Genomic DNA, 23,936 nt, shown 5'->3' on the forward strand with positions numbered 1-23,936 from the left:
GGCACGTGGAGCCCTGCTCACAGCTGGGAGTGGGAACCCTGGCTGAATCCCATGGGGTGTCCTGTGTGAGCACCTCTAGGAACCAGGCCTGGTTGGTACCAGGGGCAGAGGGCATTTCTTATAGCATGAGCAGTCACCCAGGTGGCTCTGGCTGCCGGGCTCTGTTCTTCATGCAGTGGGTGGTGGCCACCCTGGGTTCTCCTGCTTCCCTTTCCGGGTTCCCACTCCCGCCATGGGCAGAGACAAACTCCGGGAGATGGCATGATCTGCATGCCCTGCGTCTGCTGTGGGTGTAGGCCCTGCCATGCCCCTACTCTGCCAGGTATGTCAGGTGCTTTACACCATCATCTCTTCAGAATCTGCCTTATGCCAGCCTTCTGAACTAGTTGGTATCATCCCCATTTTACAGATGAGAAAATTGAGGATCAGAAAGTTTAGTTGATCCACCCGGGAAAGCAATGGCAGACGCAGGATTCCCAAGCCCTTGGGCTTTTCCACTGGAAACTAGCACAAGGTGTGAGATGGTCTGGGCTGAGAGGCCAGGAGTCTGGTTCTTTCTAGCCAGTAGCCAGTGAATCTGGGACGCTCATGCCTGCTCACCCCCTGGCAGCTGCCCACAGCCACACTCGCTGCTATTCGTCAAGGGCACAAGGCCAGATACCACCACGAGTGTCTCTCCTGTAGCATCCTTTGTCCTCCCTGGGCTCTCAACAGCCAGCTGGAGGTTCATGGAGCCCTTGAGTCCTTTCCCATCCCACCCCTTTGGGTGTGACAAGCTCCGCTCAGGTTCCCCACCAGAAGGCTGAGGGGCAGCCATTTTGCTCCGCTGTGGGCTTCTTCCAGTGACCTTTACACGTACTGTGTGGTATGTAGAAGATGACAGAGCATGAGGTGAGAAGACGCTGCCGCTCAGAGCTGAGCTGTGGGGAAAGGCGGGGACAGGCCTGAGGCCAGGCCGAGCTTCTGACTGGACCAGGAGAAACCTCAGCAGAGATAGGAAGTCAGGAGTCAAGCTACTGCTGACCAGAGGACAGAGGTTTCTATGGAGACCACAGGAGCAGGAAGCAGGGGCCCTGCAGGGAGGGGGCTTTGGGAACATAGAGGCATGGGTGCTTTGCAGGACAACTTGTCATAAAATGTCAGTTCAGCCAGTCTCGTAGCCTCCTCAGACAGACAAGGAAACTGAGGCCCGTGTGGGGACGGCTTTGCACGTGGTCACAGAACACTGGCCTGGCTCGCCTCGCCTGTCTTGCTCTTCGCTTGCAGTGACCGCACCACCAGGCAGCTGATGAGACTCCCGGACAGTTGAACTTGGGGCTGCCCGGAAGTGTGTGGGCTGGAACATGTCGTGAGGCAACCTCTGCCTCCTGGCCCCTCTTGTCAGTGTGGGTCTGGGGCAGCAGGCAGGGCCCAGACCTCCTCACTACTCGCAGAGTGCCTGGAACACCTCCCCCTACTGACTGTGGCCTTTTGTTTTCTGGGTGACACTAGCATCAGGCGGTGTGTCCGGGTGACTAATCTCCTCCAGGCTGGGCAGCTGTCACAGGGCAGCCTGACCAGACGGGCGGGGAAAGCTGACACCCTGGGGGAGTGCTGGCAAGCCAGTGCCCAGGCAGCAGTGGGCAGCTGGGCCTTCAGGCTTCTCTTCCCGGGTGCAGAGCAGACCCGAGTCAGGCAGACCTGGGCTCAAGTCCTAGTTCTGCTCCTGACCAGCCTGGGGCCTTTGTCGCTCTTATTAGGGCTCCCTTCCCTACCCCATCTCACTTTAGTCCCAGCCTCGTGGCCCAAAAGGAAAGACGCTGCTCTCCACTACGGCTCTGGGATATGGGCTTTGCCTTCAGGTAGACTTGGGTTCCATCATTGGCCCCCCATTGACTGGCTGTAGACTTTGGGCAGGTTACCGCCTTGTGCCTCAGTTTCCCATCAGGAACACAGCATGATGCCGTACCTGTCCATTCATGTTGCTGTGGTTTATAAAATGATACGTGCGTTTGTAAAGGGCTTAGCAGAGTGCCTAGCGCATGGTGGGCACTCAGTAAATGTTAGCTGTGTTGATGCTGATTTTAGTAGGAAGCCAAGAGCTCTCTGTCCACTCCCGTTCTCCTGCCCTCAGAGCTTAACTCCTGCCCTTCTCCCTGTCACCTGCAGAGGCTGGGGGCTGGAGCAGGCAGAGACCAAGAGCCAGGCAGTCTCAAACATTGCTTCACCAGGCACGCTGCCTCAGCTGCTCACCGATCACAGGAGCTCGGACATCTTGGCCCCATCTGCCTCTCCTCTAATATCTGCCCCCATCCAGGGCTTCAGGCTGGCGTTGCTCGCTGGACTCACAGGATGGTAGCAAATTAAAGAGTGGGTGTGTGGGTGGTGGGAGGAACGGGCAGTAGACATGCAGCCCGGTCCTCCACCTATCATCTACCATCATTTGTCCAAGGCTCTCACCCACCATGTGTGACTTCTGCTGGGCCCTCAGCAGGCAGATGTCCCATGGCTGTGACTCAGACCTCTCTGTGGCTACCAGGGCCCAGGAGGTCACCTGATGGCAGGGCACAGGCATCCCTGGGCATTCTGGAGGCATCCCCCATGCCCCAGCTTACCAGGCTTCCTGCCCTCTCCCCATTGTCAGGAAGAGCTGAGGATGTAGAAATGCCAGTAGCCGGTGAAGAAGGGGCAGCCAGGAGTAGGTGAGCTGGTGAGGGAAGCTGGGCACATGTTCAGAACAGGTCAAGGAAGGATTGTTTGAGTGAGGATGGGCCCCATGGGTTCTGCCTCCTGCAGGAGGGACCTCTGGGGCCGAGAGTTGGAGCTTCTAGTATTGGCTCCTAGGTCAAGGTGCAGTTCACAGCCTCCCTTGAGAGCAGCGCTGGAAGGGTTTTCAGACAGCACCTGTCACCCGGTACTTTCCCACATTGGGAGGTCCATACTAGGCCTTTCCAGAAGGGTAACACGGAGCAGTCTAGTACCAATGAAGTTCTTTTAGCCCCCCAGAGACAGAGATGCACACCCAGAACCCACCCAGAAGGCTTTTCTCTTGGCTCGGGTCTCTCTTTGCTCCCCATACAAAGTCCCCCTGGGTGAGGACTGGAGTGGCTTTCCCCTTGTGCAGCCCCCTTCCAGTTCTGAGGGCCTTGTTCCCCAGGGCCCTGATGATCCCTAAATCAGATCCTCTCCATTTCAAGTGCCACTCTGAGCCTGACCCCATGACTTGGGGCTGAGAGTCTGGGGGCCTTATCTGGACTGGGTTTCTTTCCTTTCCTTTCCTTTTTTTCTTTTTTTTGTTAATGTTTGTTTACTTAGAGAGAGTGCAAGGGTGAGCGCGAATGGGGGAGGGGCGGAGAGAAAGGGAAAGAGAGAAAATCCCAAGTAGGCTCCTCACGGGCAGTACTGCGATGTGGGGCTCGATCCCGTGAACTATGAGATCACGACCTGAGCTGAAATCAAGAGTTGGATGCCCAACCAACTGAGCCACCCAGATGCCCCATGGGTTTCTTTTCAGAGCGCCTCATTTTATTACCATAGCTTGGTTTGTGCTGTGTCCTAGGAGGGGACACCGAAAGCTAAAACCTGCCCTGAGTTGGTAGCCACACAAAGGCCCAGTGAGAGGAAAAGACGAGGCTTATCCTTTGTTCCTCAGTCCATAGAGGCTGACTGCAAACTGGAACCCAGGACTGCAGACTTCCAGCTCCCATTTTTTCTTTTCCATCAGCCTCAGGCGAGGGAGGCAGAGGCCAGGGCTTTGCGGATTATGGTGCCTGGACAGGGGAGCCACATGGGTAGCTGGAAGCCCCTTGTACCCACTACTGCGGGAGCAGCATAGGGTATAACTGGGGAGAGCGCCAGTGCTTCCAACAGTGGTAAACGTGGGCTCCCTTGAGGATTCTGTGCTACCTTCAAACACCCTGTTTGTGGGGGTCAGAGGCCACGGATCCTCCCGCTTCCTCCCTGTGTCCCTTCTCTGCTCAGAGGGCTGAGGCTGTGACTGGGCTCTCAGGCACAGGATGGGCCGTGGCCTGACCGAGCTCCTGATGCTCCCGATCTCTGCCCAACAGCCATCCACCTGCCCCTGCCATGGAGACCTTCTTTAGGAGACGCTTCCAGAGGAAGGCGCCAGGCCCTGGGGAGGGGCAGCGGCGGCCCAGCGGCGTGGGGCTGCCCACAGGCAAGGTCCGACGCCGCTCCCCTGCCGGGCAGGCCTCCTCCTCGCTGCTCCAGCGGCGCCGCTCCAGCGCGCAGCTCCACGGCTGCCTCCTGGGCTGTGGGGTGGGGACCCGGGGCACCAGCCGCCGGCGCTCCAGCACCGTGCCCCCTGCCTGCAACCCCCGCTTCCTCGTGGATGAGGTGCCCACCCCACAGCCTGCTGCTGTTGGGGCGCAGCTTCTGGGCACGCCCCTGCTGTTGGCTGGGCTTATGGGCACGAATGAGGAGGAGGAGGCAGCTCGGGAGGAAGACGTGACAGCTGCACCGTTGAGTGCCACCCAGCCAGGCACCAGGAGACCAGGCCCATCCTCACACCGGGGCACCCTGCTGCCTGTGCCTCGCTACCTGCGCCATCGCCGTGCCTCCTCCCACCTGCTCCCCGCCGACGCGGTGTACGACCGTGCCCTCTGGGGCCTGCACGGTTACTACCGGCGCCTCAGCCAGCAGTGGCCCCCAGGCCAACACCCTGGCTCTGGGGGTCGAAGAGCCTCAGGCACCACAGCTGGCCCTGTGATGCCTGCTCGTGTGCGCCCGCTGTCCCGCAGGCGTCAGGTAGCCCTACGGCGCAAGTCAGCGGGACCCCAGACCTGGAGTGCCCTGCTTGCGTAGGTATAGCTGCGGCCGGCAGGGCGAGTGTGTGGCCCCCAAGGGGACTGGCCTGGAGGAAGGACCTTGAGGACTGTGCCTGGCCTGAGGGCGCCCCGCTTGGGAATGGCTCTGGATAGTGCCTGGAAGCCAGCGCGCTCCCCAAGGGCTGTGAGGAGGGCTGAGTCTCCTGCAGGGAACCTCTCAGAGTCTTAGGTTGTCCTGGGGCATCTACCCTCCTCATTGCGGTCCCTGTCCTGGCCAAGGGTTAAAGTCACAGTGAGGGCAGAGATCCCAGGTAAGGGGAGAAGGAAGCAGAGTCACCAGATGCTCAGCTGGCCTCAGCGATCTCCTTTCCTGTAGGAAAGCCATCACCAAGTCGGGCCTCCAGCACCTGGCACCCCCTCCTCCCGCTCCCGGGGCCCTGTGCAGCGAGCCAGAGCGGCAGATCCGGAGCACTGTGGACTGGAGCGTGAGTGGCGGGGTGCTAGGAGGGAGGGACAGGTGGATGGGGCTTGGAGCCACAGCAGCAGTTAGAGATGGAAGGAGGTGCTGGGGGCAGCTGTGAGAGGAGCCCATGGGCCTTTGGGTCAGGGCAGACCTCCTAGGGTATCCACATTTGAGCCAAGCCCTCAAGAGCAGGGACAGTGGGAGGGGCACCTAGCTGGTTCAGTTGGAGGAACTTGCGACTCTTGATCTTGGAGTTGTAAGTTCAAGCCCCATGCTGGGTGTAAAGATTACTTAAAAAAAATTTTTTTTTTTTTTTTATCTTAAAAGAGTAGGGACATTGGGGAAACAGGATGGAGCAAAGTAGATTGTGGTGGCTGGAGCAGATTTGTCTTGGGAGAGAGGAGGGTTGGTGGGGCAGGACAGGGACTGACTGGTGGGCTGGGTAGCAGGTTCGCGCTGAGCACGCTTGTCTCGCGGTCTAGGAGTCCGCGACCTATGGGGAGCACATCTGGTTCGAGACCAACGTGTCAGGGGACTTCTGCTATGTTGGGGAGCAGTACTGTGTAGCGAAGATGCTGGTGAGTGAGCTCTCTGCGGCATGCTGCCCCCTGCTGGTAGAGTGGGTCTAGAAGCCTGTAGAGAGACCTCTGCTGTCCTTCTTGGGAAGGTGGGAACAGGACTGTCACCTGAGCGCCCGCTGTGGGCTGCCTGAGGATGGCAGGAGGAACGGGGGCTGTATTCTGGTGCCAGGATCGGGGGTTTCCAGTGAACAGAGAGGGAAGATGGAAGGATTTCTCTTCTGGCCCTGGGGCAACATTCTGGACGGAGTTACCTGGTGCTTCAGGGCCTCCTCTTCATTTTCTGCAGCAGAAATCAGTGTCCCGGAGAAAGTGTGCAGCCTGCAAGATCGTGGTGCACACCCCCTGCATTGAGCAACTGGAGAAGGTAAGTGTGAGTGCTCAGCCTTTCCTGCCCCTCCCCTTTGGGTGAAGTCCCTCAGCAAACACACATGTGTATTTCTGCACTGATACTCATGTTACAAGCGTTGCCTGCCAAGAGTGCCCCGGCCTGCGTGGTGGTGAAGAGCCAAAGACCCTAGAGCTGAAATGCCTGCATTTGAGTCCTGTCTCCCTCCACTCCTTTATTAACTACCCTATCCCCACTGCCCAGAACAAGCCTGGCACAGAGTGGGGCTCACTATGGATGAATAATGAGCGATGGCCGAGACCCCATTTTATTAGCACCTAAATTAACATTTAGAAGGGGCCATGGTCTTGCCAAAGCTAGGCCACTCCTGTGTAGCCCTGAAGCTTGGCTCTGGGCCCCTGCTTCTAAAGCAAGGTAGAGGGGACACTGAGCAGGCAGATCCAGGCCAAGGGTGGGGGGCCCCCCAGGCAGCAGAAACCCCGATCAGCACATGGGAAAGCTTGTAGGACTAGGAGTGGCATCAGCAAGGCTAATGTGGGTCACTTGCCCCAGCCCCTGACTCATAGAGTGAGGTTTCCCTGCAACTTTGCTAAGGCTGAAGCAGGGACAGTTGGGAAAAGAGAGACAAACGTAGCCCCAGGTGTTACAGAGGCTAAGATGGGATCACACCAGTTTTCATAAGTGAGCTAATGGTCTCCAGGGACCAGCCAGCACAAGTCTGCAAGCACCGATCAGGGTGCCTGCACGTGCCTAGGTTGGGAGCATTCGAGGGTAAGGGGAAAATGTGGGAGGAGTAAACCATACTGCCTTTTAATGGTGGGGGAGTGGACACAAAACTCCAAGTCTCCCCCATCCCAGGATACTAACAGAGGAAGGAAAAAGTCCTTCTGGCTATGATGGAGAGGAGGCAGGGATGCAGGAGGGCTTCTGAAAAGAGGTGTCTCACATTCTGAGGGCTCCCAGGATGATTTGGGGCTAGCTCCACCTTGTGAGTGACACTTCCCTGGAGGAGGTGGCTATATGCCTGACTCCGTGAAAGGAGGTTCTGACATTTGGGCGGTCATTGCAATGTTTCACAGATAAATTTCCGCTGTAAGCCGTCCTTCCGTGAATCAGGCTCCAGGAACATCCGTGAGGTAAGTGCCCAGGGTAGTTACAGGTTAAGGAGGCCCCAAGTTTCCTGAGTGGACTTCTCCACAGTGTCTCCAGAGTGCCAGCAGGGGACTCAGCAACTTTGAGGCTGCTCTGGGGCCCAGGGAGGTGCAGGGCTGAGGCTCTGAGAGCATCTCAGTGGGGAAGGCCTGGCAGGCCCTGCTTGCAGAGTGGATGGGACACTGCCTGCCTCTTGTGCCTCCTCACTCTTCTCCCCTACCCCGAGCCTCAGTCCCCACCTTGAGGCCATGTTGAGAAGTCTCCAGCCCCTCTCACCTCACACACACTGCTGCAGAGAGCTTCCTGCAGCCCCACCCCTCACTCCGGTGATACTCTCTCTTCCTCCACCAGCCAACATTTGTGCGCCACCACTGGGTACACAGGCGACGCCAGGATGGCAAGTGTCGGCACTGTGGGAAGGTGAGGCCCTGCCCAGGGAAGTTGGCCAGCCTGATGACCACCGGACCTGGGCCCTGTGGCCCCCGAGCCTCAGGCTGTGCATGCAGTGTGACCTGCCCATCACCGACTGTTGCTCCTGAGTGCAGAGTCCTAGGGCTCTGTTTCAACCTGGCTGAGGTGCCCATTCAGTTCCAAAACACCTAGGCTTCTGAACAGAGCAGGAGAGCAGAGAAGAAAGTTATCTTCTAGTGCAGGGTATCTGGAAATGTGTAATTGGAAATTACACATGAGCCCTCTGAGAATTAGACTTACTCATTTAGTAACTCGGCAGATACTTGTTGAACGCCTGTTGGGTGCTGAGCCCCACTGGGTAGTGGGTAGTGGGTCCCTGCCCTCCTGGAGGAGGAGGGTGTGGCTTGAAGACAGACTCTGCAGGCAGTCTTCCTGAGCACAGTCCACAGTGTGGTGGTCACTTAGTCATTGTCTGCTTCCTCTGCGTCTCTGTCAGTAAGCATAGGCCATGGAAGGTCTTTTCCTTTGCCCACTTTCAGTGCCAAGCACAGTGTCTGGCACCCAGCAGGCCCTCAGTAAGGTTTGTAGGGCGAACAAGGGTATGAATGTAATAGGTACTGTGAAGAAGCGTGAAGCGCTGTAAGTGCCCAGGGGCCTTGGGGTCTGGGGTCAGGAAGGAGGGCATCTCAGCCTACAGGAGTTAGCTGTGGATCCTTTGAGCAGATCACATGTGTGCACCCAACGCCTTGCAGTTAACTTCAGAGAGTCCTAAGCCTCCCTGCTCCAGGGGCTTATTTTACAGGGTTTTTTTTTTTTTTTTTTTTTGTCGTTTTGTTCTGTTTTTTATTTTATTTTATTTTATTTATTTTTATTTATTTTTATGTTTTATTTATTTTTGAGAGAGAGAGAGAGAAAGCAAGCACGGGAGGGACAGAGAGAGAGAGGGAGACACAGAATCTGAAGACAGGCTCCAGGCTCTGAGCTAGCTAGCTAGCAGCACAGAGCCCGATGCGGGGCTTGAACCCACGGACCGCGAGATCATGACCTGAGCCGAAGTCGGACGCTTAACCGACCGAGCCACCCAGGCGGCCCATTGTTTTTTTTTAATTTTAAAAAATGTGCTCAATTTCCCTGGGTGGAGAGAGGTTGGCAACAGAAGATGAGTTGGGCCTGCTGCTCTGGGCCTGGTCCCTGGTGCCCCAACCACCCCCTTCCCCCTAGGGCTTCCAGCAGAAGTTCACCTTCCACAGCAAGGAGATCGTGGCCATCAGTTGCTCCTGGTGCAAGCAAGCAGTGAGTGCTCGCCCTGCCCCGCCGTAGGCCGTCCCCTGGGCTGCACTGGGTGGGGGTCCCCAGGCCTCAGCTCAGCCCGGCTCAGCTGTGCCCCCTCCTCTCTAGTACCACAGCAAGGTGTCCTGCTTCATGCTGCAGCAGATCGAGGAGCCGTGCTCCCTGGGGGTCCACGCTGCCGTGGTCATCCCACCCACCTGGATCCTTCGTGCTCGAAGGCCCCAGGTGAGTCTTGCCTGCACCCTTGACACCACTCCCACGTTTGGGCTCTGCTGACTACCCCAGCCCTCCCACCTTGTCACCAATGCCCCTGCTTCCCTCGCAGAATACCCTCAAGGCAAGCAAGAAGAAAAAGAGAGCATCCTTTAAGAGGAAATCTAGCAAGAAAGGGCCAGAGGTTAGTCCTGGGGCTGAGTGGGCCACTGGAGGGGAACAGGAAAGAGGGGCCTGTTTCTTGGAATACTGAGGCCCCTGGGCTGATGCAGCCTTTGGTGGGTCAGTTTGGGCTCTGGGCCCCAGAGGAGGGTGTGAGGCCAGATCCGAGTTGCCTCTGTATGGCCAGGCCCACTTAAGGTCTGACCTGGAGGTAGTATGAGGGCGCACTGCCGAAAATGGGGGTAAGGTCTTCAAGACAGGAAAGAGCCTTATTGTCTCTCTGTCTCCAAGGAGGGCCGCTGGAGACCCTTCATCATCAGGCCCACCCCGTCCCCCCTCATGAAGCCCCTGCTGGTGTTTGTGAACCCCAAGAGTGGGGGCAACCAGGTACGCACAGCCTCCCCTCTCCACCGGGAGCCTTGGGGGAGGAACGGGTTCCGGCTCTGCACCCCTCCCCTCCCCAGCAACTGCTCCCAGGTTCCATGGCAGGCTCCTGCCCCATCCCTCTTTCCCAGACATACTGAGGAGATCTGATTCTGTCTCCACCCCTTGCCCCTCGCTGGGCCTGCTTCCCACAGCCACAGCCTTCTCATGTGCTTTTCCCCACTTCAGCCCACCAGCCCTGACTGACTCCCCCGGTCCCCCGCAGGGCGCTAAGATCATCCAGTCCTTCCTGTGGTATCTCAATCCCCGACAAGTCTTTGACCTGAGCCAGGGAGGGCCCAAGGAGGCGTAAGTACTTGCCAAGGCTCCGTGGGGACAGTGGCAGGGGGCTTGCCTGGCACTCAGGGTAGGGTGCACGTACCCTGACACTTCCGGTCCTCCGACCCCAGGCTGGAGATGTACCGCAAAGTACACAACCTGCGGATCCTGGCGTGCGGAGGCGATGGCACGGTGAGTTCTCCCGCTGCTCGCTTCTCGAGTCTCCCGCCTCTCTGGGGCCTGAGCCTGGGCCCCGCTGGTCTGACCTGGCCTCTTGTGCTCTGCCCCCTCCAGGTCGGCTGGATCCTCTCCACCCTGGACCAGCTGCGCTTAAAACCACCGCCGCCCGTTGCCATTCTGCCCCTGGGCACTGGCAATGACTTGGCCCGTACCCTCAACTGGGGAGGGGTAAGAGCCCACGGCAGGGTAGGAGAGCTGGGGGTGGGCCGTGCGACCCTGCACGCCTCTCCCCAGGAGAGGCTCAGTTCCTGAGCCCTTTGTCCCACCAGGGCTACACGGATGAGCCCGTGTCCAAGATCCTCTCCCACGTGGAGGAGGGGAATGTAGTGCAGCTAGACCGCTGGGACCTCCGTGCTGAGCCCAACCCCGACGCGGGGCCCGAGGAGCGTGACGAGGGCGCCACTGACCGGGTAGGGTGGCCAGGGCCAGGGGCAGCCGCTACAGTGGGGGAGGGGGGCAGTCTCGGGAGACCCGGGCTGGCCTCCTCTTTCTCACTTGCCAGTTCAGGGACTTTGGGCAAATCTCTTCGTTTCTCCAGACTTTCAGCTTCTTCCGTACAATGGTAATAATGGTACTCCACAAGCTAGTTGTTATTCAGCCACTTGGCAAATATTTACTGAATATCTGCCACATGCCAGGCACCATTTTAAGCGGCAACAAAGCAAAGTCCCTGTTCTCACAGAGCTCCTGGAGAATATGGCACTTTGGGGAAGAAGCATCATGGGGGACAGAAAGCCAGGGAAGAGAGTGTCAGCAGAGCTGGGGCTGTTTTGTGTATGGGGCACTTGGAGGAGCCTCACCGGAGCCGGAAGCTGAGAGGGCAGAGCCTCAGGCGGGGAACTGGCTGGAGGAAGAACTTTGTGGTCGATCCTCTTAACTGGGGGAAAGGCTTCCAAAAATGCATGGGCTTAGCGAGCCTGGTGGCCCCTGGCCTGGGCCAGGCCAGAGCAGGGAGGGGTCTGTTAGACCCAGCCCTCATGCTGGGCCCGTGACCTTTTTCCAGCTGCCCCTGGATGTCTTCAACAACTACTTCAGCCTGGGCTTCGATGCCCACGTCACCCTGGAGTTTCACGAGTCTCGAGGTTGGCAACCTCTTGCTGAGGAGGCATTGGGAGGCTGGGGAGGAAGAGACACAGGAGGGTCCCTGAGAGGGTCAGAACTTGCCCCCAGCAGTAAAAGAAAGGCACTTGTTCCCAGCCCTTCCTCCTCGCCCCAGGTTGGGAAGCCCCAGCAGGTTCAGAATGACTGACTGTCCCCTGTTTCTTATCGCCACCCAGAGGCCAACCCAGAGAAATTCAACAGCCGCTTTCGAAATAAGATGTTCTACGCCGGGGTGAGTCTGGGGTCTGCCAGCAATAGCCCCCACCATGCCCACTATTCTACCACCTAAGCCCCCTGCCCACCTGTGTCTGCTAGGCCACAGGACCCCTTCTGGGCAGTGGTAAGGGAAAGTCTCTGTTACCAGATGGTGATGCCCTCTGTCTCCCACAGACAGCCTTCTCCGACTTCCTGATGGGCAGCTCTAAGGACTTGGCCAAGCACATCCGAGTGGTGGTAAATGGACCAAGCTGGCAGGCAGAGTGGGTGGGCCCAGCAGAGAGGGAGGCTGCCTTGGCACAGCTGTATAGCTTACACCCTCCCCTGTTCCTGCCTCCAGTGTGATGGAACCGACCTGACCCCCAAGATCCAGGACCTGAAGCCCCAGTGCATTGTTTTCCTGAATATTCCCAGGTGAGGAGGGGAGGGCTCTGTGTGGGCCCAGCTGTCTCCATCCTGCAGGACTGTCCTCTGAAGGCCCTTGTGTTGCCTTCCCCTCCAGGTACTGCGCAGGCACCATGCCCTGGGGCCACCCTGGGGAGCACCACGACTTTGAGCCCCAGCGGCATGATGATGGCTACCTCGAAGTCATTGGCTTTACCATGACGTCCCTGGTGAGTGGGCCAGCAAGGGACCTGCCTGGAGCCCCGGCTCTGCTTTGCCCCTGGCTCTGTCCCCACAGTGACCAAGAATACTGTTCCAAGATGGAAGGGGGGCGTTTACCAAACTTCCTTTCACTGGCCGAGATAGGAGAACTCATGCTCATCTCCCTGGCTGGGGTCTCCCCTTCCCTCCCTCCCTTCCCCCAGCAGGGTCTCGCTCTTCCCTCAGCTCTCTGACTGGGGTATTGTCCTCCCTCTCTGCTCTCTGTCTGGGGGGTCACTGTCATTGTGTTCCCTGGCCAGAGCATCCCTGGGGGGAACAGAGCTGGGGGCCCCACTGCCCCTGCCCTGGCGCCTGACCTGAGCCTTTTGCGCCCACAGGCAGCGCTGCAGGTGGGCGGGCACGGTGAGCGGCTGACACAGTGCCGCGAGGTGGTGCTCACCACGTCTAAGGCCATCCCGGTGCAGGTGGATGGCGAGCCCTGCAAACTCGCGGCCTCTCGTATTCGCATCGCCCTGCGCAACCAGGCCACCATGGTGCAGAAGGCCAAGCGGCGGAGTGCCGCCCCCCTGCATAGCGAGTACGTCCCCCTCCCGGCCACCTGCCCTGGACCCAAGGCCAGACTCTGCCCCTCTCTTGAGCCTTGGTTTCCCCAGCCGGAAAGGGGGCCTCCAGTCCCTCTGCCCCAGGGAAGCTGGGCAGGGCCCCTCAGTCTGCCCCTCAGTGGCTGGCTGAGGATCCTTGCCATGTGCCCTCTTCCCACCTTCCGCCCCGTGCCTCAGCCAGCAGCCCGTGCCTGAGCAGCTGCGGATCCAGGTGAGCAGAGTCAGCATGCATGACTACGAGGCCCTGCATTACGATAAGGAGCAGCTCAAGGAGGCCTGTGAGTGACAGTTGGGGGCAAGGAGCTGCCGAGCCCGGGGGGGGGGGGGGGGGGGGGCAGGAGGATACGGCCAGCTGCTGACGGCCTGCTCTGTCCCCCAGCCGTGCCACTGGGCACCGTGGTGGTCCCAGGAGACAGCGACCTAGAGCTCTGCCGGGCGCACATCGAGAGGCTCCAGCAGGTGAGGGAGGGGGTCAGGAGCCCGTCCCGCTTGTGCCCAGCTGCTGCAGTTTCCTTTCTCTCCCAACTCCCGGCCTCCGCTTCTCTCAGCAGGAGCACGAAGGTGCTGGAGCCAAGTCCCCCACCTGCCAGAAACTGTCCCCCAAGTGGTGCTTCCTGGACGGTGAGTGGCCCTGAAGGACCAGTTCCTGGCAGTCCCGGGCTGTGTCCTGCCCCCTCCCTCAGGGCTCCTGGCGGGGCAGCAGAAAATCTGGGCCTGGACAAGGGCCTCCTGTCCCCTCAGCCGGCTCTCTGCCTTCCCCACAGCCACCACTGCCAGCCGCTTCTACAGGATCGACCGGGCCCAGGTGAGCACTCGCGGCCCTCCATCCATCGCTGGCTCCGAGCCACCCGAGGGCCCTCTCTTGTTGGCCCACACTTCCACAGATGGGCTCCCCCGCCCTCAGTCCTCATATTGTGTCGCGCCCGCACACCTGCTCGGGCCGCAGATAGGGCATGGCCCTGCCCTCCAGACTGGCACGCACGCCGCCCAACAGTGAAGGGAGCTGGCATTCCCAGAAAAGTCTTGCTGGGTGGGTGCGAGGGCCTGGGAACACAGATGCCGCCCAGCGAGACACAGATGCTAAGGCACTTCTGCCCAGAGGCTGGGCGACCTGGGTAAAGGCTCAGCAGTGGGAAGGGGCTGGGAAGGCGAGGGGAAGAGAGACTGGCAGGGCCCCTCACCCGGCTTGCGCCTGCTCGCATTCATGCTCCTAGCAGAGGCTTCTCCAGGTCCGTTGGCCTTGCCCCTACACCCCCACCATCGGCGGCCCTGGAAGATCCTGACCCTTGGTCCCTGACCTCCCCACCCACAGGAACACCTCAACTATGTGACTGAGATCGCACAGGATGAGATTTATATTCTGGACCCTGAGCTGCTGGGGGCATCGGCCCGGCCTGACCTCCCAACCCCCACTTCCCCTCTTCCCACCTCCCCCTGTTCACCCACACTCCGGTAAGTCCTGCCGCTCCTCCAGCCCCCTGGCTCTAAACCCCACCCACAAGCCAGAAGCTCCTGAAGTCCCGCCTTCAACACCAGACACATGTCCGGTGTCAAGCTAGCTGCCGGGTCCCCACAGGCTGAGTCATTGGCGGAGAACCGAACCTGGCCACACCCAGTTGACCGGTCCCTTGCCCCCAGGAAAGTGGTGTCACTGACCATCCTGCTGCGCTGGGTTCCCCGCCTCCCCCTCCCCCACTTCTCTATGAGTCCTGTTCCCCATCCCCCCAACATCCGAGCACTCCAACCTCACCCCTCCACCCACCCACCCTCCATCCCCGCTGCCCAGCACCGTGCCCTTCCCAGGTTGTCCGGGCCTCAAGTTTGCCTTCCTCTGCACTTGTCCTTCCTGCCTCAGACACTTCCCCCGTTCCTCGTGGAGCTGCCCCCTCCACTCAGACCGCAGCTTGGGAGTTTCCTCCTCAGAGGAGTCTTCCCAGGAACCCCAGCTCAAGTTGCTGTGCCATCACACCGCGCTGTCTCTGTTCCTCAGCGCTTCCCACTCTCAGAACGCCTTATATATTTGTTGACTTGTTCGTCTCCCTGACTGGAATGTAAGCTCCGTGCGAGCGAGCTCTCGGTCTTGCTCACGGCTGTATCACCAGCACCCAGAACAGCACCTGCCATGTAGGCAACAATAAACTGTTGAAGGAACGCAGGGAGCACCTTGGGGCGGGGAGGGGGACCAGCTGGGCCTGTGCCGTCGCCGGCTCACATCTCACCCCGCTCTGCTTGCAGGTCACTGCCAGGGGATGTGGCACCCCCCAAAGGTGAGGGCTCTCCCTTCTCCCCGGCCCCAGGTGGGGTGGAGCCCACACACATCCTCCCACAACCGGCAAGGTCCGCACGGTCACACGGACCACAGCCGAGCCCTCAGCACACGTGCCCCGGCAGGCTCGCCCTCCCCACAGCACGTTCGTGCACCGACACGACACGAGCCAGGGCCTCCGGCCCCAGAGTGTAACAGGCAGGTGTTCTGTGCAGGTGAAGAGCTGATTGAGGCCGCCAAGAGGAACAACTTCTGTAAGGTACTAGCGAGGGGCTCTGGCTTCTCCCCTCTGTGCCATGTGGGGCGGGGCCTCGGGGTGGGGCCAAGGGTTGGCCTGTTTGGGAGCCAGCCACTGGCCCGCTGTAGAATCTCCATGGTGGTTGTCCCATTCCACCTTGTCCCCGTCCCTGTCCCGCTCCCGGTGTCCCTTCATAGGGGCTTCCTGTCGCAGCCTGCCTGTCCCCGGTGCTCAGAAAGGAGCAAGTCTTAGAGGAACCGCAGGCTCCAGGGCTTGGTCATCAGTGATCCTGGGGAGTTCATGGGCCCCTGGGGTGTGAGAAGCCCAGTGTCTCTCCCCTACGCTCCAGAAAGACCCCCAGAGGGATGATGTGTGAGCACAGTAGTGTCAGGCCTGCGGCCTGTATGAGATGGGGCGTTTCTGTGGCTGGCAGGGAGGTGGCCCTGAGGAGCCCCAGCCCTGCTCTCTGCCTCCTGCCCTCAGCTCCAGGAGCTGCACCGAGCTGGGGGCGACCTCATGCACCGGGACGAGCAGAGCCGCACGCTCCTGCACCATGCGGTCAGCACGGGCAGCAAGGAAGTGGTCCGCTACCTGCTGGACCACGGTGAGCTGTGCCACTGGGGGCCCCGGGGCTGGGGGCCGCAGCGGGAGGAGGGGAGGGCGCCAGGCCTCTCTGACCTCCCCCTCCCCTCTTCTCCAGCGCCCCCAGAGATCCTTGATGCTGTGGAGGAGAAGTGAGTATCTGGGCATCGGGAGACCTTGGTTGCTCTGGAACCTGCCCTGTCTTCATCTAGCCCTTCCCACTCGGTTCATGGTCAGAGCCCATAAACCCTTCCAGGCCACCTCTGTCCTGCCCTTGCCCCACAGCTCTGAGCTTCGTGCTCTAATAGCCCTCTGGAGACAGACGAGAGGGCCCTGAGAACAGGATGGGGGTCCACAGCCAGCCCCTGTTTCCGCAGTGGGGAGACCTGTCTGCACCAGGCAGCGGCCTTGGGCCAGCGTACCATCTGCCACTACATCGTGGAGGCTGGGGCCTCTCTCATGAAGACAGACCAGCAGGTGAGCAGACTAGCAGGAAGTCCACACCAGCACAAACCAACCCTTTCCCAAACTCGGGCCCTTGTAAGTGGGGAGCCACAGGGGAGGGCCGCCGCTCGGGACCGAAGGTGTCCTTCAGCCAGCATAGTCCGGATCCTGAGAAACCTGGGCCAGCGGAGGGTGGGGGGTGGATGACTGCCTGGCCTTTGAGGCTTTTCCCTCCCCCACTGGCAGCCCGGAGGGAAGGTTCCCTGCCCTCTCCCAAGCCTGGGGGGGGGGCGGTCAACAGGTCCCTGAACTGATGGCGGCAACCCCCTCATCCAGGGCGACACCCCCCGGCAGCGGGCCGAGAAGGCTCAGGACACCGAGCTCGCCGCCTACCTAGAGAACCGGCAGCACTACCAGATGATCCAGCGGGAGGACCAAGAGACGGCTGTGTAGCTGTGAGGCTGACACCAGGGCAGCGAGGAGGGACAGGGCCAGCCTGAGGACGAGCCCCCTCATCGCCCACCTCACTGCCACATTCCAGTCGGACTACCACGGGGGGACCCATGCCCCAGGGAAGGAGCCCCGTGCTGCCCCCTGAGGAGCCACCCGCCCCGGACGAGGGTTGGACTCTGAGGAGCTGGGGGATCTCCCCTGTCCCCCTGAGGCCCCAGCCCGACCCAGGGCCTACGGGGGAACAGGAAACTGGACTGGGCTGGGCAGGCCTTTGGGGGACTGGGGCTGGACCACTTCAGGGCAGCCCTCGCCCTCACCGCAGCAGGTGCCCTCGTGGGGTTTAGGAGTGGAGGGGGAGGGCAGAGGGGCTTGAGGCCCTATCAGGGAGCCTTCAGGAAGAGGCTTCCTAAGCCACCTGCTCCTTTAGGGCCCCCACCCTGAGCCTCCTGGCAGCTTGGGCCCTCTCTCCTGCCCCGACTCCACCCTTCCCAGGGCTTCCTTCCAGAAACAGAGCCTGCTGCATTTGCCTGCCCGCTGCCCTGCTTGGCACCTACCCCTGGTGACCCTCCCTATGTACTCAGTCATTTCATCGCCGCCCGACTGTGTGGCCTGGGGGTTGGAGTGGGGCTCTCGTGGTGACATGTTTACAGCTGGGTGTGACTCAGTAAAGTGGATTTTTTTCCTTTCTGCTCTTTTTTTTTTTTTTTGGCTGGGAAGGTCTTCCAGAAGCAGTGGGGTCTGGTGGAGGGGGACTGGACACCCTGGACCCAGACCCCTTTGGGGAGGGGGGCGTGCCAGGACCTGGCCGAGACCTGACCTCTGCCTGGCTGCCTAGCTCGGCGGGGCCGGGGGGGAGGAGCTGATTTCCTCTCGCTTCCCGCTTCCCGCAGGGACGATAACAATGAAAGTGAAAGAGAGGTGGGGCGGGGGTGAGGCCTGTATTCTTTGGCCCCTTTGCCCTATGGCCTTGGGCAAGCTCCTTCCCCCAGGCCTCAGTTGCATTTACTGTTTAGGGGATCGGGTGAGGTGATCCCCCAAGGTCGGAAGGGGTGGGCATTTGCAGCTGCCGCCGTGGCTGCATCTGGAACTTCTCAGACGGCTCTCGTCAGCTCCCTAGCCTTACCAAATCCAGCCTGCGGGCTCCTCCTCCAACAACTTCCCCCAGCTCCCGCCCCCGAAAACCTGCGCTCCTGGAAAGGCACGGCGTCCCCTGCGTCCGAGCGCCTTCTCGGGGGCTCAGTGTCCCCAGGCTCCCCCAACACTGAGCGGAGCATCTCCCTGCTCACTTGGTGAAGCGACCCTAGGTGGGGGCTTGCGCTCCTTCCCCAGCAGCTAAGGGGGCGCAAAGGGCCGGTCCTCGACGGGGTTAGTCATCGGGGGACTGAGCCGCACATAGGCTGGAACGCGGGCCCCTCGCCGAGCGCCGGAACCCGTCACAACCCCGGGGTTACCAGCTCCCTCCCAGTCTGCATCCTCCCAGTCTCCCCTCCCCGGGAGGAGAGGCAGACGTCCAGCGGGGAAAGAGGACGGCCCCGGGGAGGGGGCGGGGGCGGGAAGCTGGGGCTCGGGCAGGGGCCAGGGGTGCCGAGGCAGGGCAGAAGCTTGGGGCCGGGAGACCCCGGGCTCAGAAGACTGGGGACCGGCAGAGCCCGTCGTCTGAGCGCGGACGGCCCGGGCGGGGCGAGCGGGGGGTGGTGCGGGGACCCGCGGCGGGAAGCCGGGGTAGAAGCGCCCGGGACGCGCGGGGCGGGAGCGGAGGCGGGGACGCCGGGGTCTGGGGGCGGCGCGGGTTTGAGGGGAGGGGGCGGGGCGGGTCCTTCCTCGGTGGGGGGGGGGGGGGGGCGGGGAGGGGGCGGGGGCCCATGTGACCGGCTCAGACCGGTTCTGGAGACAAAAGGGGCCGCGGCGGCCGGAGCGGGACGGGCCCGGAGCGGGAGGGAGCGCAGCACCGCGGGCAGCGAGCGAGTGAGCGCGCGGGGTCCCGGCGGGCGTGCGGCGGCGGCCTCGGCCCCTCGCCCGCTGGGCCCCAGCCGCCTTGGGGGCCGGAGGCAGGGTGGGGGTCTGAGCTGCGTCCTGGGCTCCAGGCCCTCCCCAGGGAGACGCCTCCGGCTGTGCGCCCCGGCTAGCGGCGAGGGGCCGGCCCCAGAATCCTGCCGCCGCCCCAGCCCGAAGGCCTGGACTGTGGGGACGGGGGTGGGAGGTGCGCGCGTGCGGCCCCACGTGGGGAAGGGGGCAGGCGGGGGGACTCTGACCCGACCTCTCCCCCCACCCCCACCCCCAGGATGCAGCACCGAGGCTTCCTCCTCCTCGCCCTCCTCACCCTGCTGGCGCTCACCACCGCGGTGGCCAAAAAGAAAGGTGATACGGGGTGTGGGGGATTGAAGGAGGGCTGGAGACGGGCCAGTGAGGCTGGCGACCTCTGGCCTGGCCGCCGGGGTTCCGAGGCCAGGACCCCAGGAAACGGCCCCCGAGTGAGTCTGTCGTGCCGCGAGGTCCTGAGCTCCGTTCCCCGTGTGTCTTAGACAAAGTGAAGAAGGGCGGCCCGGGGAACGAGTGCGCGGAGTGGACCTGGGGGCCCTGCACCCCCAGCAGCAAGGACTGCGGCGTGGGTTTCCGCGAGGGTACCTGTGGGGCCCAGACCCAGCGCGTCCGGTGCAGGGTGCCCTGCAACTGGAAGAAGGAGTTTGGAGGTGAGGCGGGGCGCAGGCGGAGGGCAGGAAAAGGGGGGCACAGCCTCACTGAAACCTGGGCAGGTCTGTGGCCTCCAGCCACTGGGACGCCCGGCTGATCCTGGGCACTCTCCCGCCAGCCGACTGCAAGTACAAGTTTGAGAGCTGGGGAGCGTGTGATGGGGGCACAGGCACGAAGGCCCGCCAAGGCACCCTGAAGAAGGCGCGGTACAATGCCCAGTGCCAGGAGACCATCCGCGTGACCAAGCCTTGCACCCCCAAGACCAAAGCCAAGGCCAAAGGTCAGGGAAGTGGGAGAGGGTTGTGGGGTCATAGCGGGGGGGGGGCGGCTGGGGGGTGCTGCATCACCTGTGAAAGGGAACGGTTAAGCCTGAAGTTTTGGACTTTGGAGAAGGACTTCCTGACATCTCTGCACTTGGTTTCCCTGTCTGTAGAGATAGCTTAGGGGGCACATACCGAGGGGGGCCCGCGGAAGGTACTCAGGGGTTATTAAATCTTCTGGCCCAGGTGGAAGCACAAACCCGCTCTGTGGTGTTGGAGCATTTTGCTTAGGGTTCAGGGAAGTTGACTGACCTGGAAGGACTTGCCTTTGTCATCTCTCCAGCCAGAGGGATCATTGGGTCAGCTTGGGTCCTTTCCAGTATTGAAAGGACTTCACAGCCCACAATTGTGCTATCCCTTAGCTCCTTCCTGATTCACAGCAGCCTAGAGAGGCCATCAGGGCAGAGGTGAATCAGCCCACTTGTTAGGTGAGGAGGCCGAGACTGAGGGCGGCTGGGACCAAGAGCCTGAAGGTTTTCTGAACCCCAGTGAAAGTATAAGTTGGTGTGGGGCAGGTCCAGCATCAATATGGCTGCACTGTCCCCCTGGCCACCAGGTCAGCTGATCCGGAGCCACTAGGGGGCAGAATTTTCTCCCTGATGTATGTGCAGGGGGTCTCTCCCGGTCACCGGGACTCCTCTAACGCATTATTTCTCACTTGTTTTACAGCCAAGAAAGGGAAGGGAAAGGACTAGCGGCCAGGTCTGGATGCCAAGGAGCCCGGGGCCCGTGCCCTCCCTCCCACGGGGCCAAGATCGAACCTACCAGTGCCTTTTGTCTACTCATTAGCTTTATCAATCATACCCTGCTTCTTCCCTTTCACTTCTCCACCCCCAAGTGTCCCAAATGGGGAGGAACAAGGGACTGTGGACCACTTGAGCCTCCTGCCCCAGAGGGATGTGATTCCCGGTACCCCCTTTTATCCTTCCCCACAAAGATGCCATTACTAAGAAACAAATAAACCGTTGTGTTTTTTTCCCCCCAATAAAAGCTTTTCTTTTAATATATAAAAGCCCCTTCCCAGGGAGTTTGCTGTGGTAATTTGTTGGGGCGGGAACTGGTGAAGGAAAGGGAAGGCTGTGGGAACTGTGGCTTTTAGGGGCCGGGGGGCTTGGCGGTGAATGCTCCCCAGAGCTCATGGGAAAAGCAGAACGGTTATGAAAATTTCTCCCAGGGCCCCTACTGACTCCTGAAAGGGGACCCCCATCAAGTCACCTGAGCCTTTCAGTCTGGTCTTTCCAGGGGCCACACCAGGACTGGGAGGGAACCTGGAAGATTCCCTAGAACTGACACTCCCCATGTCAGCCACACTCAACCAAAGGCCTTTTGGTACGGCCCAGCCCTCGCTGTCACTGAAGCCTGTGACAGTCAAGTCCGCACCCATTCTCGCCTGTGACCCAGGCCTCCCTCACTGCAGAAGCCTGCTGGGAGAACTCTTCAGAATCCGTTGGGCCTCTCTGCTCAGCATGGGACCTCAGGAAGCCAGACCTCAGTTCCTGAGTGTGCACCCCTGACCTCCCAGCTACCCCATCCTGAACGTGCAGGGCTGCGAGGGGCATGTGGCAGGGGGCCCTGAGAGCCCACCCACCCAGAGCCTGGCTGAACAGCTGCAGCAAGGGGAGAGCTCTGCCCCTGGAACGGGACCCGGGAGGAGGGGCTGAGCCTACATGCGGGGTGCAGCAGGGAGAAAGCACCAACTACGGCACAATGGGGGACCCTAGCCTTCCACTCCCTTCCGAAGCCTCCTTTCCAAAGCAGTGGCTCCTTTGCTCCTCCCAAGGGGGATCCTGGGCTTTTACTTCCCTCCAGATGTCATTATTTCAGCCATGCTGGTTGGTCACAGTGGGGCAGGTGCCCCAGGAGGCCAGTGCCTCCCAGCTCCCTGAGGCAGGGCAACAGAGGTGGGCCAGGCAGTCTTGGTTCAGACGCTTCTGGGGCTGACCCTCCTCAGCCTGAGCAGAGATCTGGTCTCTCTGAATCCTGCCAGAGATTCTTCCTGAGCCTCACGGGGTCTTGGGGACCTCAGTTCTCTTCAGCGAACGTGAACACGGAGAGATGCTTCCAAATCTCTCCCTGACAGCCACGGGAGAGACCACATGGCTCAGCACACACACGTGACCACCAGCACCTTCTGGGGCACCCTTGCCTGCCTACCTGGCAGTGCCGATGTTCCGATACTGGCACAGCAGCAGGTGCCTGAAGGTCTTTTTAAAGGTGGCATTGCAGAGGGCATAGCAGGCAGGGTTGATGGTGCTGTTGACGTAGCAGAGCCAGTAGCCGATGGACCACACCGTGTCGGGAATGCAGCTCTGGCAGAAGGTGTTCACCAGGACCATGACGTTGTAGGGCGTCCAGGTGAGAATGAAGGCCAGCAGGATGGCAAAGATGGTCCGTGTCACCTTGCGCTCCCGGGCCGCCATCTGCCGCTTCTTGCGCACCTGGTTGCGGGCAATGCTGGCGAACTTGCGGGCCACGTTGGCCGCCGGACGCATGCCAGCTGGTGTGGCGGGAACGATCTCGATGGCTGTCACGCATTCATTGCCCGTCTGCTTTGTCACAATCTGGATCTTGGACCATTTGGAGGCCGGGTTGAGGGCCCGCGGCTGTAGGGGAGGGGCGGGCATGGCAGGCGCGGTGGCCTCTGTGGTGGACAGCTCTGTGGGTGGTCGTTCCTTGGTGTTCTGCGTGGCACTGCCGGAGCTGGACTCATTGGAAGTGTCCTTGTCGGCCATCGGGCGCGGCGGCGGTGGCAGAACCGGTGGGGGCGCCTCCTCTAGCTTGCCGTTGCGCAGCTCCTCTTGAGCGGCTTCCCCCGGTGGGGGTTTCTTGATGCTCTGCTTCATCAGGGGGCTCTTGAGGAAGGCCAGAGTCTTGGCCTTCTTCTCCTTAGGGCCCTCGGGCCGGTGCTTGTGAACCCGGCTGCGACTGGCCAGGGAGATGTGAATGTAGAGCACCGTCATGATGACCACGGGCAGGTAGAAGGCAGCGATGGCTGTGCCGAAGGTCACTGCTGGGTTGGACAGGAACTGGATGAAGCACTGGTTGTCTGGCACGGTCCGCTTGCCCACCACAAACTGCCAGAACAAGATGGCAGGTGCCCAGAGCACGAAGGACAGGACCCAGGCAGCGGCGATCATGAGGCCCGCCATCTTGGTGGTGCGCCGGGCCGGGTAGGTGAGGGGCTTGGTGACGCAGAAGTACCGGTCAAAGCTGATAATGAGAAGGTTCATGACAGAGGCGTTGCTCACCACGTAGTCCAGGGCCAGCCATAAGTCACAGACCACGGCGCCCAGAGGCCAGTAGCCCTTGATGATGTACACGGTGTAGAGGTTCATGGAGAAAGCGCCTATGATGAGATCGGCACACGCGAGGCTGAAGAGGAAGTAGTTGTTGACCGTCTGCAGCTGCCTGTTGACCTTGATAGACAGCATCACCAGGATGTTGCCCACGACAGTCACCAGGCTCAACGAGCCTGTCACCGTGGCGATGAATATCATCTCCACCGTCTCGTAGCGGTTATGGGTCGATGTGACCAAGCGTACAGACTGGTTGCCCGAGCTGCCGTTGACTGGTGTGAAGTTCGCCATTTTGGTTAGCGGTAGTGGGCGGGCAGTGTCTGGAGAAGGAAGGAGAGAGAGAGAAAAGGATGAGCTGTAGAATTGGATTGCAGAGGTAACTCAAGGTGACAGAGGGACATCATCGCGCAGAACCTTAGAGAACTCTGACCCATCCCTTCGTTCATCTCTTACTGAGTGCCTACTCTGTGCAAGCACTGTTCTCGGTGCAGGAGTTACGGACGTGAATGAGACACACGCGGCCCCCACTCTCACGGAGCTTACAGCCTGATCAGGGCAGACACACAGACACGTGAGCAACAAAAAAAGTGCTAGAACGAACACAAGGCAGGGCAACAGTAGAGTGAGGGAGAGGACAGATAGGGATGCTGCCTTGCTGGGTGATCAGTGAAGGCCTCTCCAAGGAGGTGATATCCGGACAGTGGCGAGGAGACAGCCATGTGAAGAGCTGCAGAGGTGGCTTACTCAGGGGCAATGGCCAGAGCAAAGGTCCTGAGCACGTGTGGGGCACAGACA

General features: G+C 60.7%; 3 protein-coding genes across 9 annotated transcripts in view; 2 read left to right on the top strand and 1 right to left on the bottom strand.

Annotated features, from left to right (window-relative positions):
- Window positions 1-17,521, top strand: part of DGKZ (diacylglycerol kinase zeta) — a 33,490-nt gene extending 15,969 nt beyond the window's left edge. For 2 of the 7 annotated variants that reach the window (XM_047070100.1, XM_047070096.1), the window contains exons 2-31: window positions 5,143-5,251; window positions 5,712-5,807; window positions 6,097-6,174; window positions 7,236-7,292; window positions 7,660-7,728; window positions 8,941-9,012; window positions 9,118-9,234; window positions 9,335-9,406; window positions 9,676-9,771; window positions 10,034-10,116; window positions 10,218-10,278; window positions 10,381-10,494; window positions 10,596-10,736; window positions 11,330-11,408; window positions 11,604-11,659; window positions 11,818-11,880; window positions 11,984-12,057; window positions 12,146-12,257; window positions 12,627-12,826; window positions 13,029-13,129; window positions 13,231-13,310; window positions 13,403-13,472; window positions 13,616-13,656; window positions 14,164-14,303; window positions 15,087-15,118; window positions 15,333-15,376; window positions 15,839-15,959; window positions 16,056-16,089; window positions 16,315-16,414; window positions 16,718-17,521. In XM_047070100.1, coding sequence (XP_046926056.1) covers window positions 5,143-5,251; window positions 5,712-5,807; window positions 6,097-6,174; window positions 7,236-7,292; window positions 7,660-7,728; window positions 8,941-9,012; window positions 9,118-9,234; window positions 9,335-9,406; window positions 9,676-9,771; window positions 10,034-10,116; window positions 10,218-10,278; window positions 10,381-10,494; window positions 10,596-10,736; window positions 11,330-11,408; window positions 11,604-11,659; window positions 11,818-11,880; window positions 11,984-12,057; window positions 12,146-12,257; window positions 12,627-12,826; window positions 13,029-13,129; window positions 13,231-13,310; window positions 13,403-13,472; window positions 13,616-13,656; window positions 14,164-14,303; window positions 15,087-15,118; window positions 15,333-15,376; window positions 15,839-15,959; window positions 16,056-16,089; window positions 16,315-16,414; window positions 16,718-16,834 — 2,629 coding nt within the window. In that variant the 3' untranslated portion in view covers window positions 16,835-17,521. Of the gene's footprint in view, window positions 1-4,046; window positions 4,800-5,142; window positions 5,252-5,711; window positions 5,808-6,096; window positions 6,175-7,235; window positions 7,293-7,659; window positions 7,729-8,940; window positions 9,013-9,117; window positions 9,235-9,334; window positions 9,407-9,675; window positions 9,772-10,033; window positions 10,117-10,217; window positions 10,279-10,380; window positions 10,495-10,595; window positions 10,737-11,329; window positions 11,409-11,603; window positions 11,660-11,817; window positions 11,881-11,983; window positions 12,058-12,145; window positions 12,258-12,626; window positions 12,827-13,028; window positions 13,130-13,230; window positions 13,311-13,399; window positions 13,473-13,615; window positions 13,657-14,163; window positions 14,304-15,086; window positions 15,119-15,332; window positions 15,377-15,838; window positions 15,960-16,055; window positions 16,090-16,314; window positions 16,415-16,717 lie in introns of all 7 variants that reach the window. The other 5 variants (XM_047070094.1, XM_047070095.1, XM_047070093.1 and 2 more) reach the window with 5 other exon arrangements.
- Window positions 17,522-19,072: 1,551 nt separating this feature from the next.
- On the top strand, window positions 19,073-20,855 carry MDK (midkine). The gene is made up of 4 exons (XM_047071096.1): window positions 19,073-19,192; window positions 19,357-19,524; window positions 19,644-19,805; window positions 20,515-20,855. Exons 1-4 carry the CDS (start codon window positions 19,117-19,119, stop codon window positions 20,538-20,540), a joined length of 432 nt encoding a protein of 143 aa, XP_046927052.1. The 5' UTR covers window positions 19,073-19,116; the 3' UTR covers window positions 20,541-20,855.
- A 1,140-nt stretch (window positions 20,856-21,995) lies between these two features.
- CHRM4 (cholinergic receptor muscarinic 4) lies at window positions 21,996-23,432 on the bottom strand. The gene has a single exon (XM_047072517.1). The coding sequence runs from the start codon at window positions 23,430-23,432 to the stop codon at window positions 21,996-21,998; it is 1,437 nt and encodes a 478-aa protein (XP_046928473.1).
- Between the last annotated feature and the right edge of the window lie 504 nt (window positions 23,433-23,936).

Source organism: Lynx rufus, unplaced genomic scaffold, assembly GCF_022079265.1.
Source record: "Lynx rufus isolate CCGP_SWC_20201006 ecotype Redwood Valley unplaced genomic scaffold, mLynRuf1.p SCAF_9, whole genome shotgun sequence".
In the NCBI taxonomy this organism is placed as follows: Eukaryota; Metazoa; Chordata; class Mammalia; order Carnivora; family Felidae; genus Lynx; species Lynx rufus.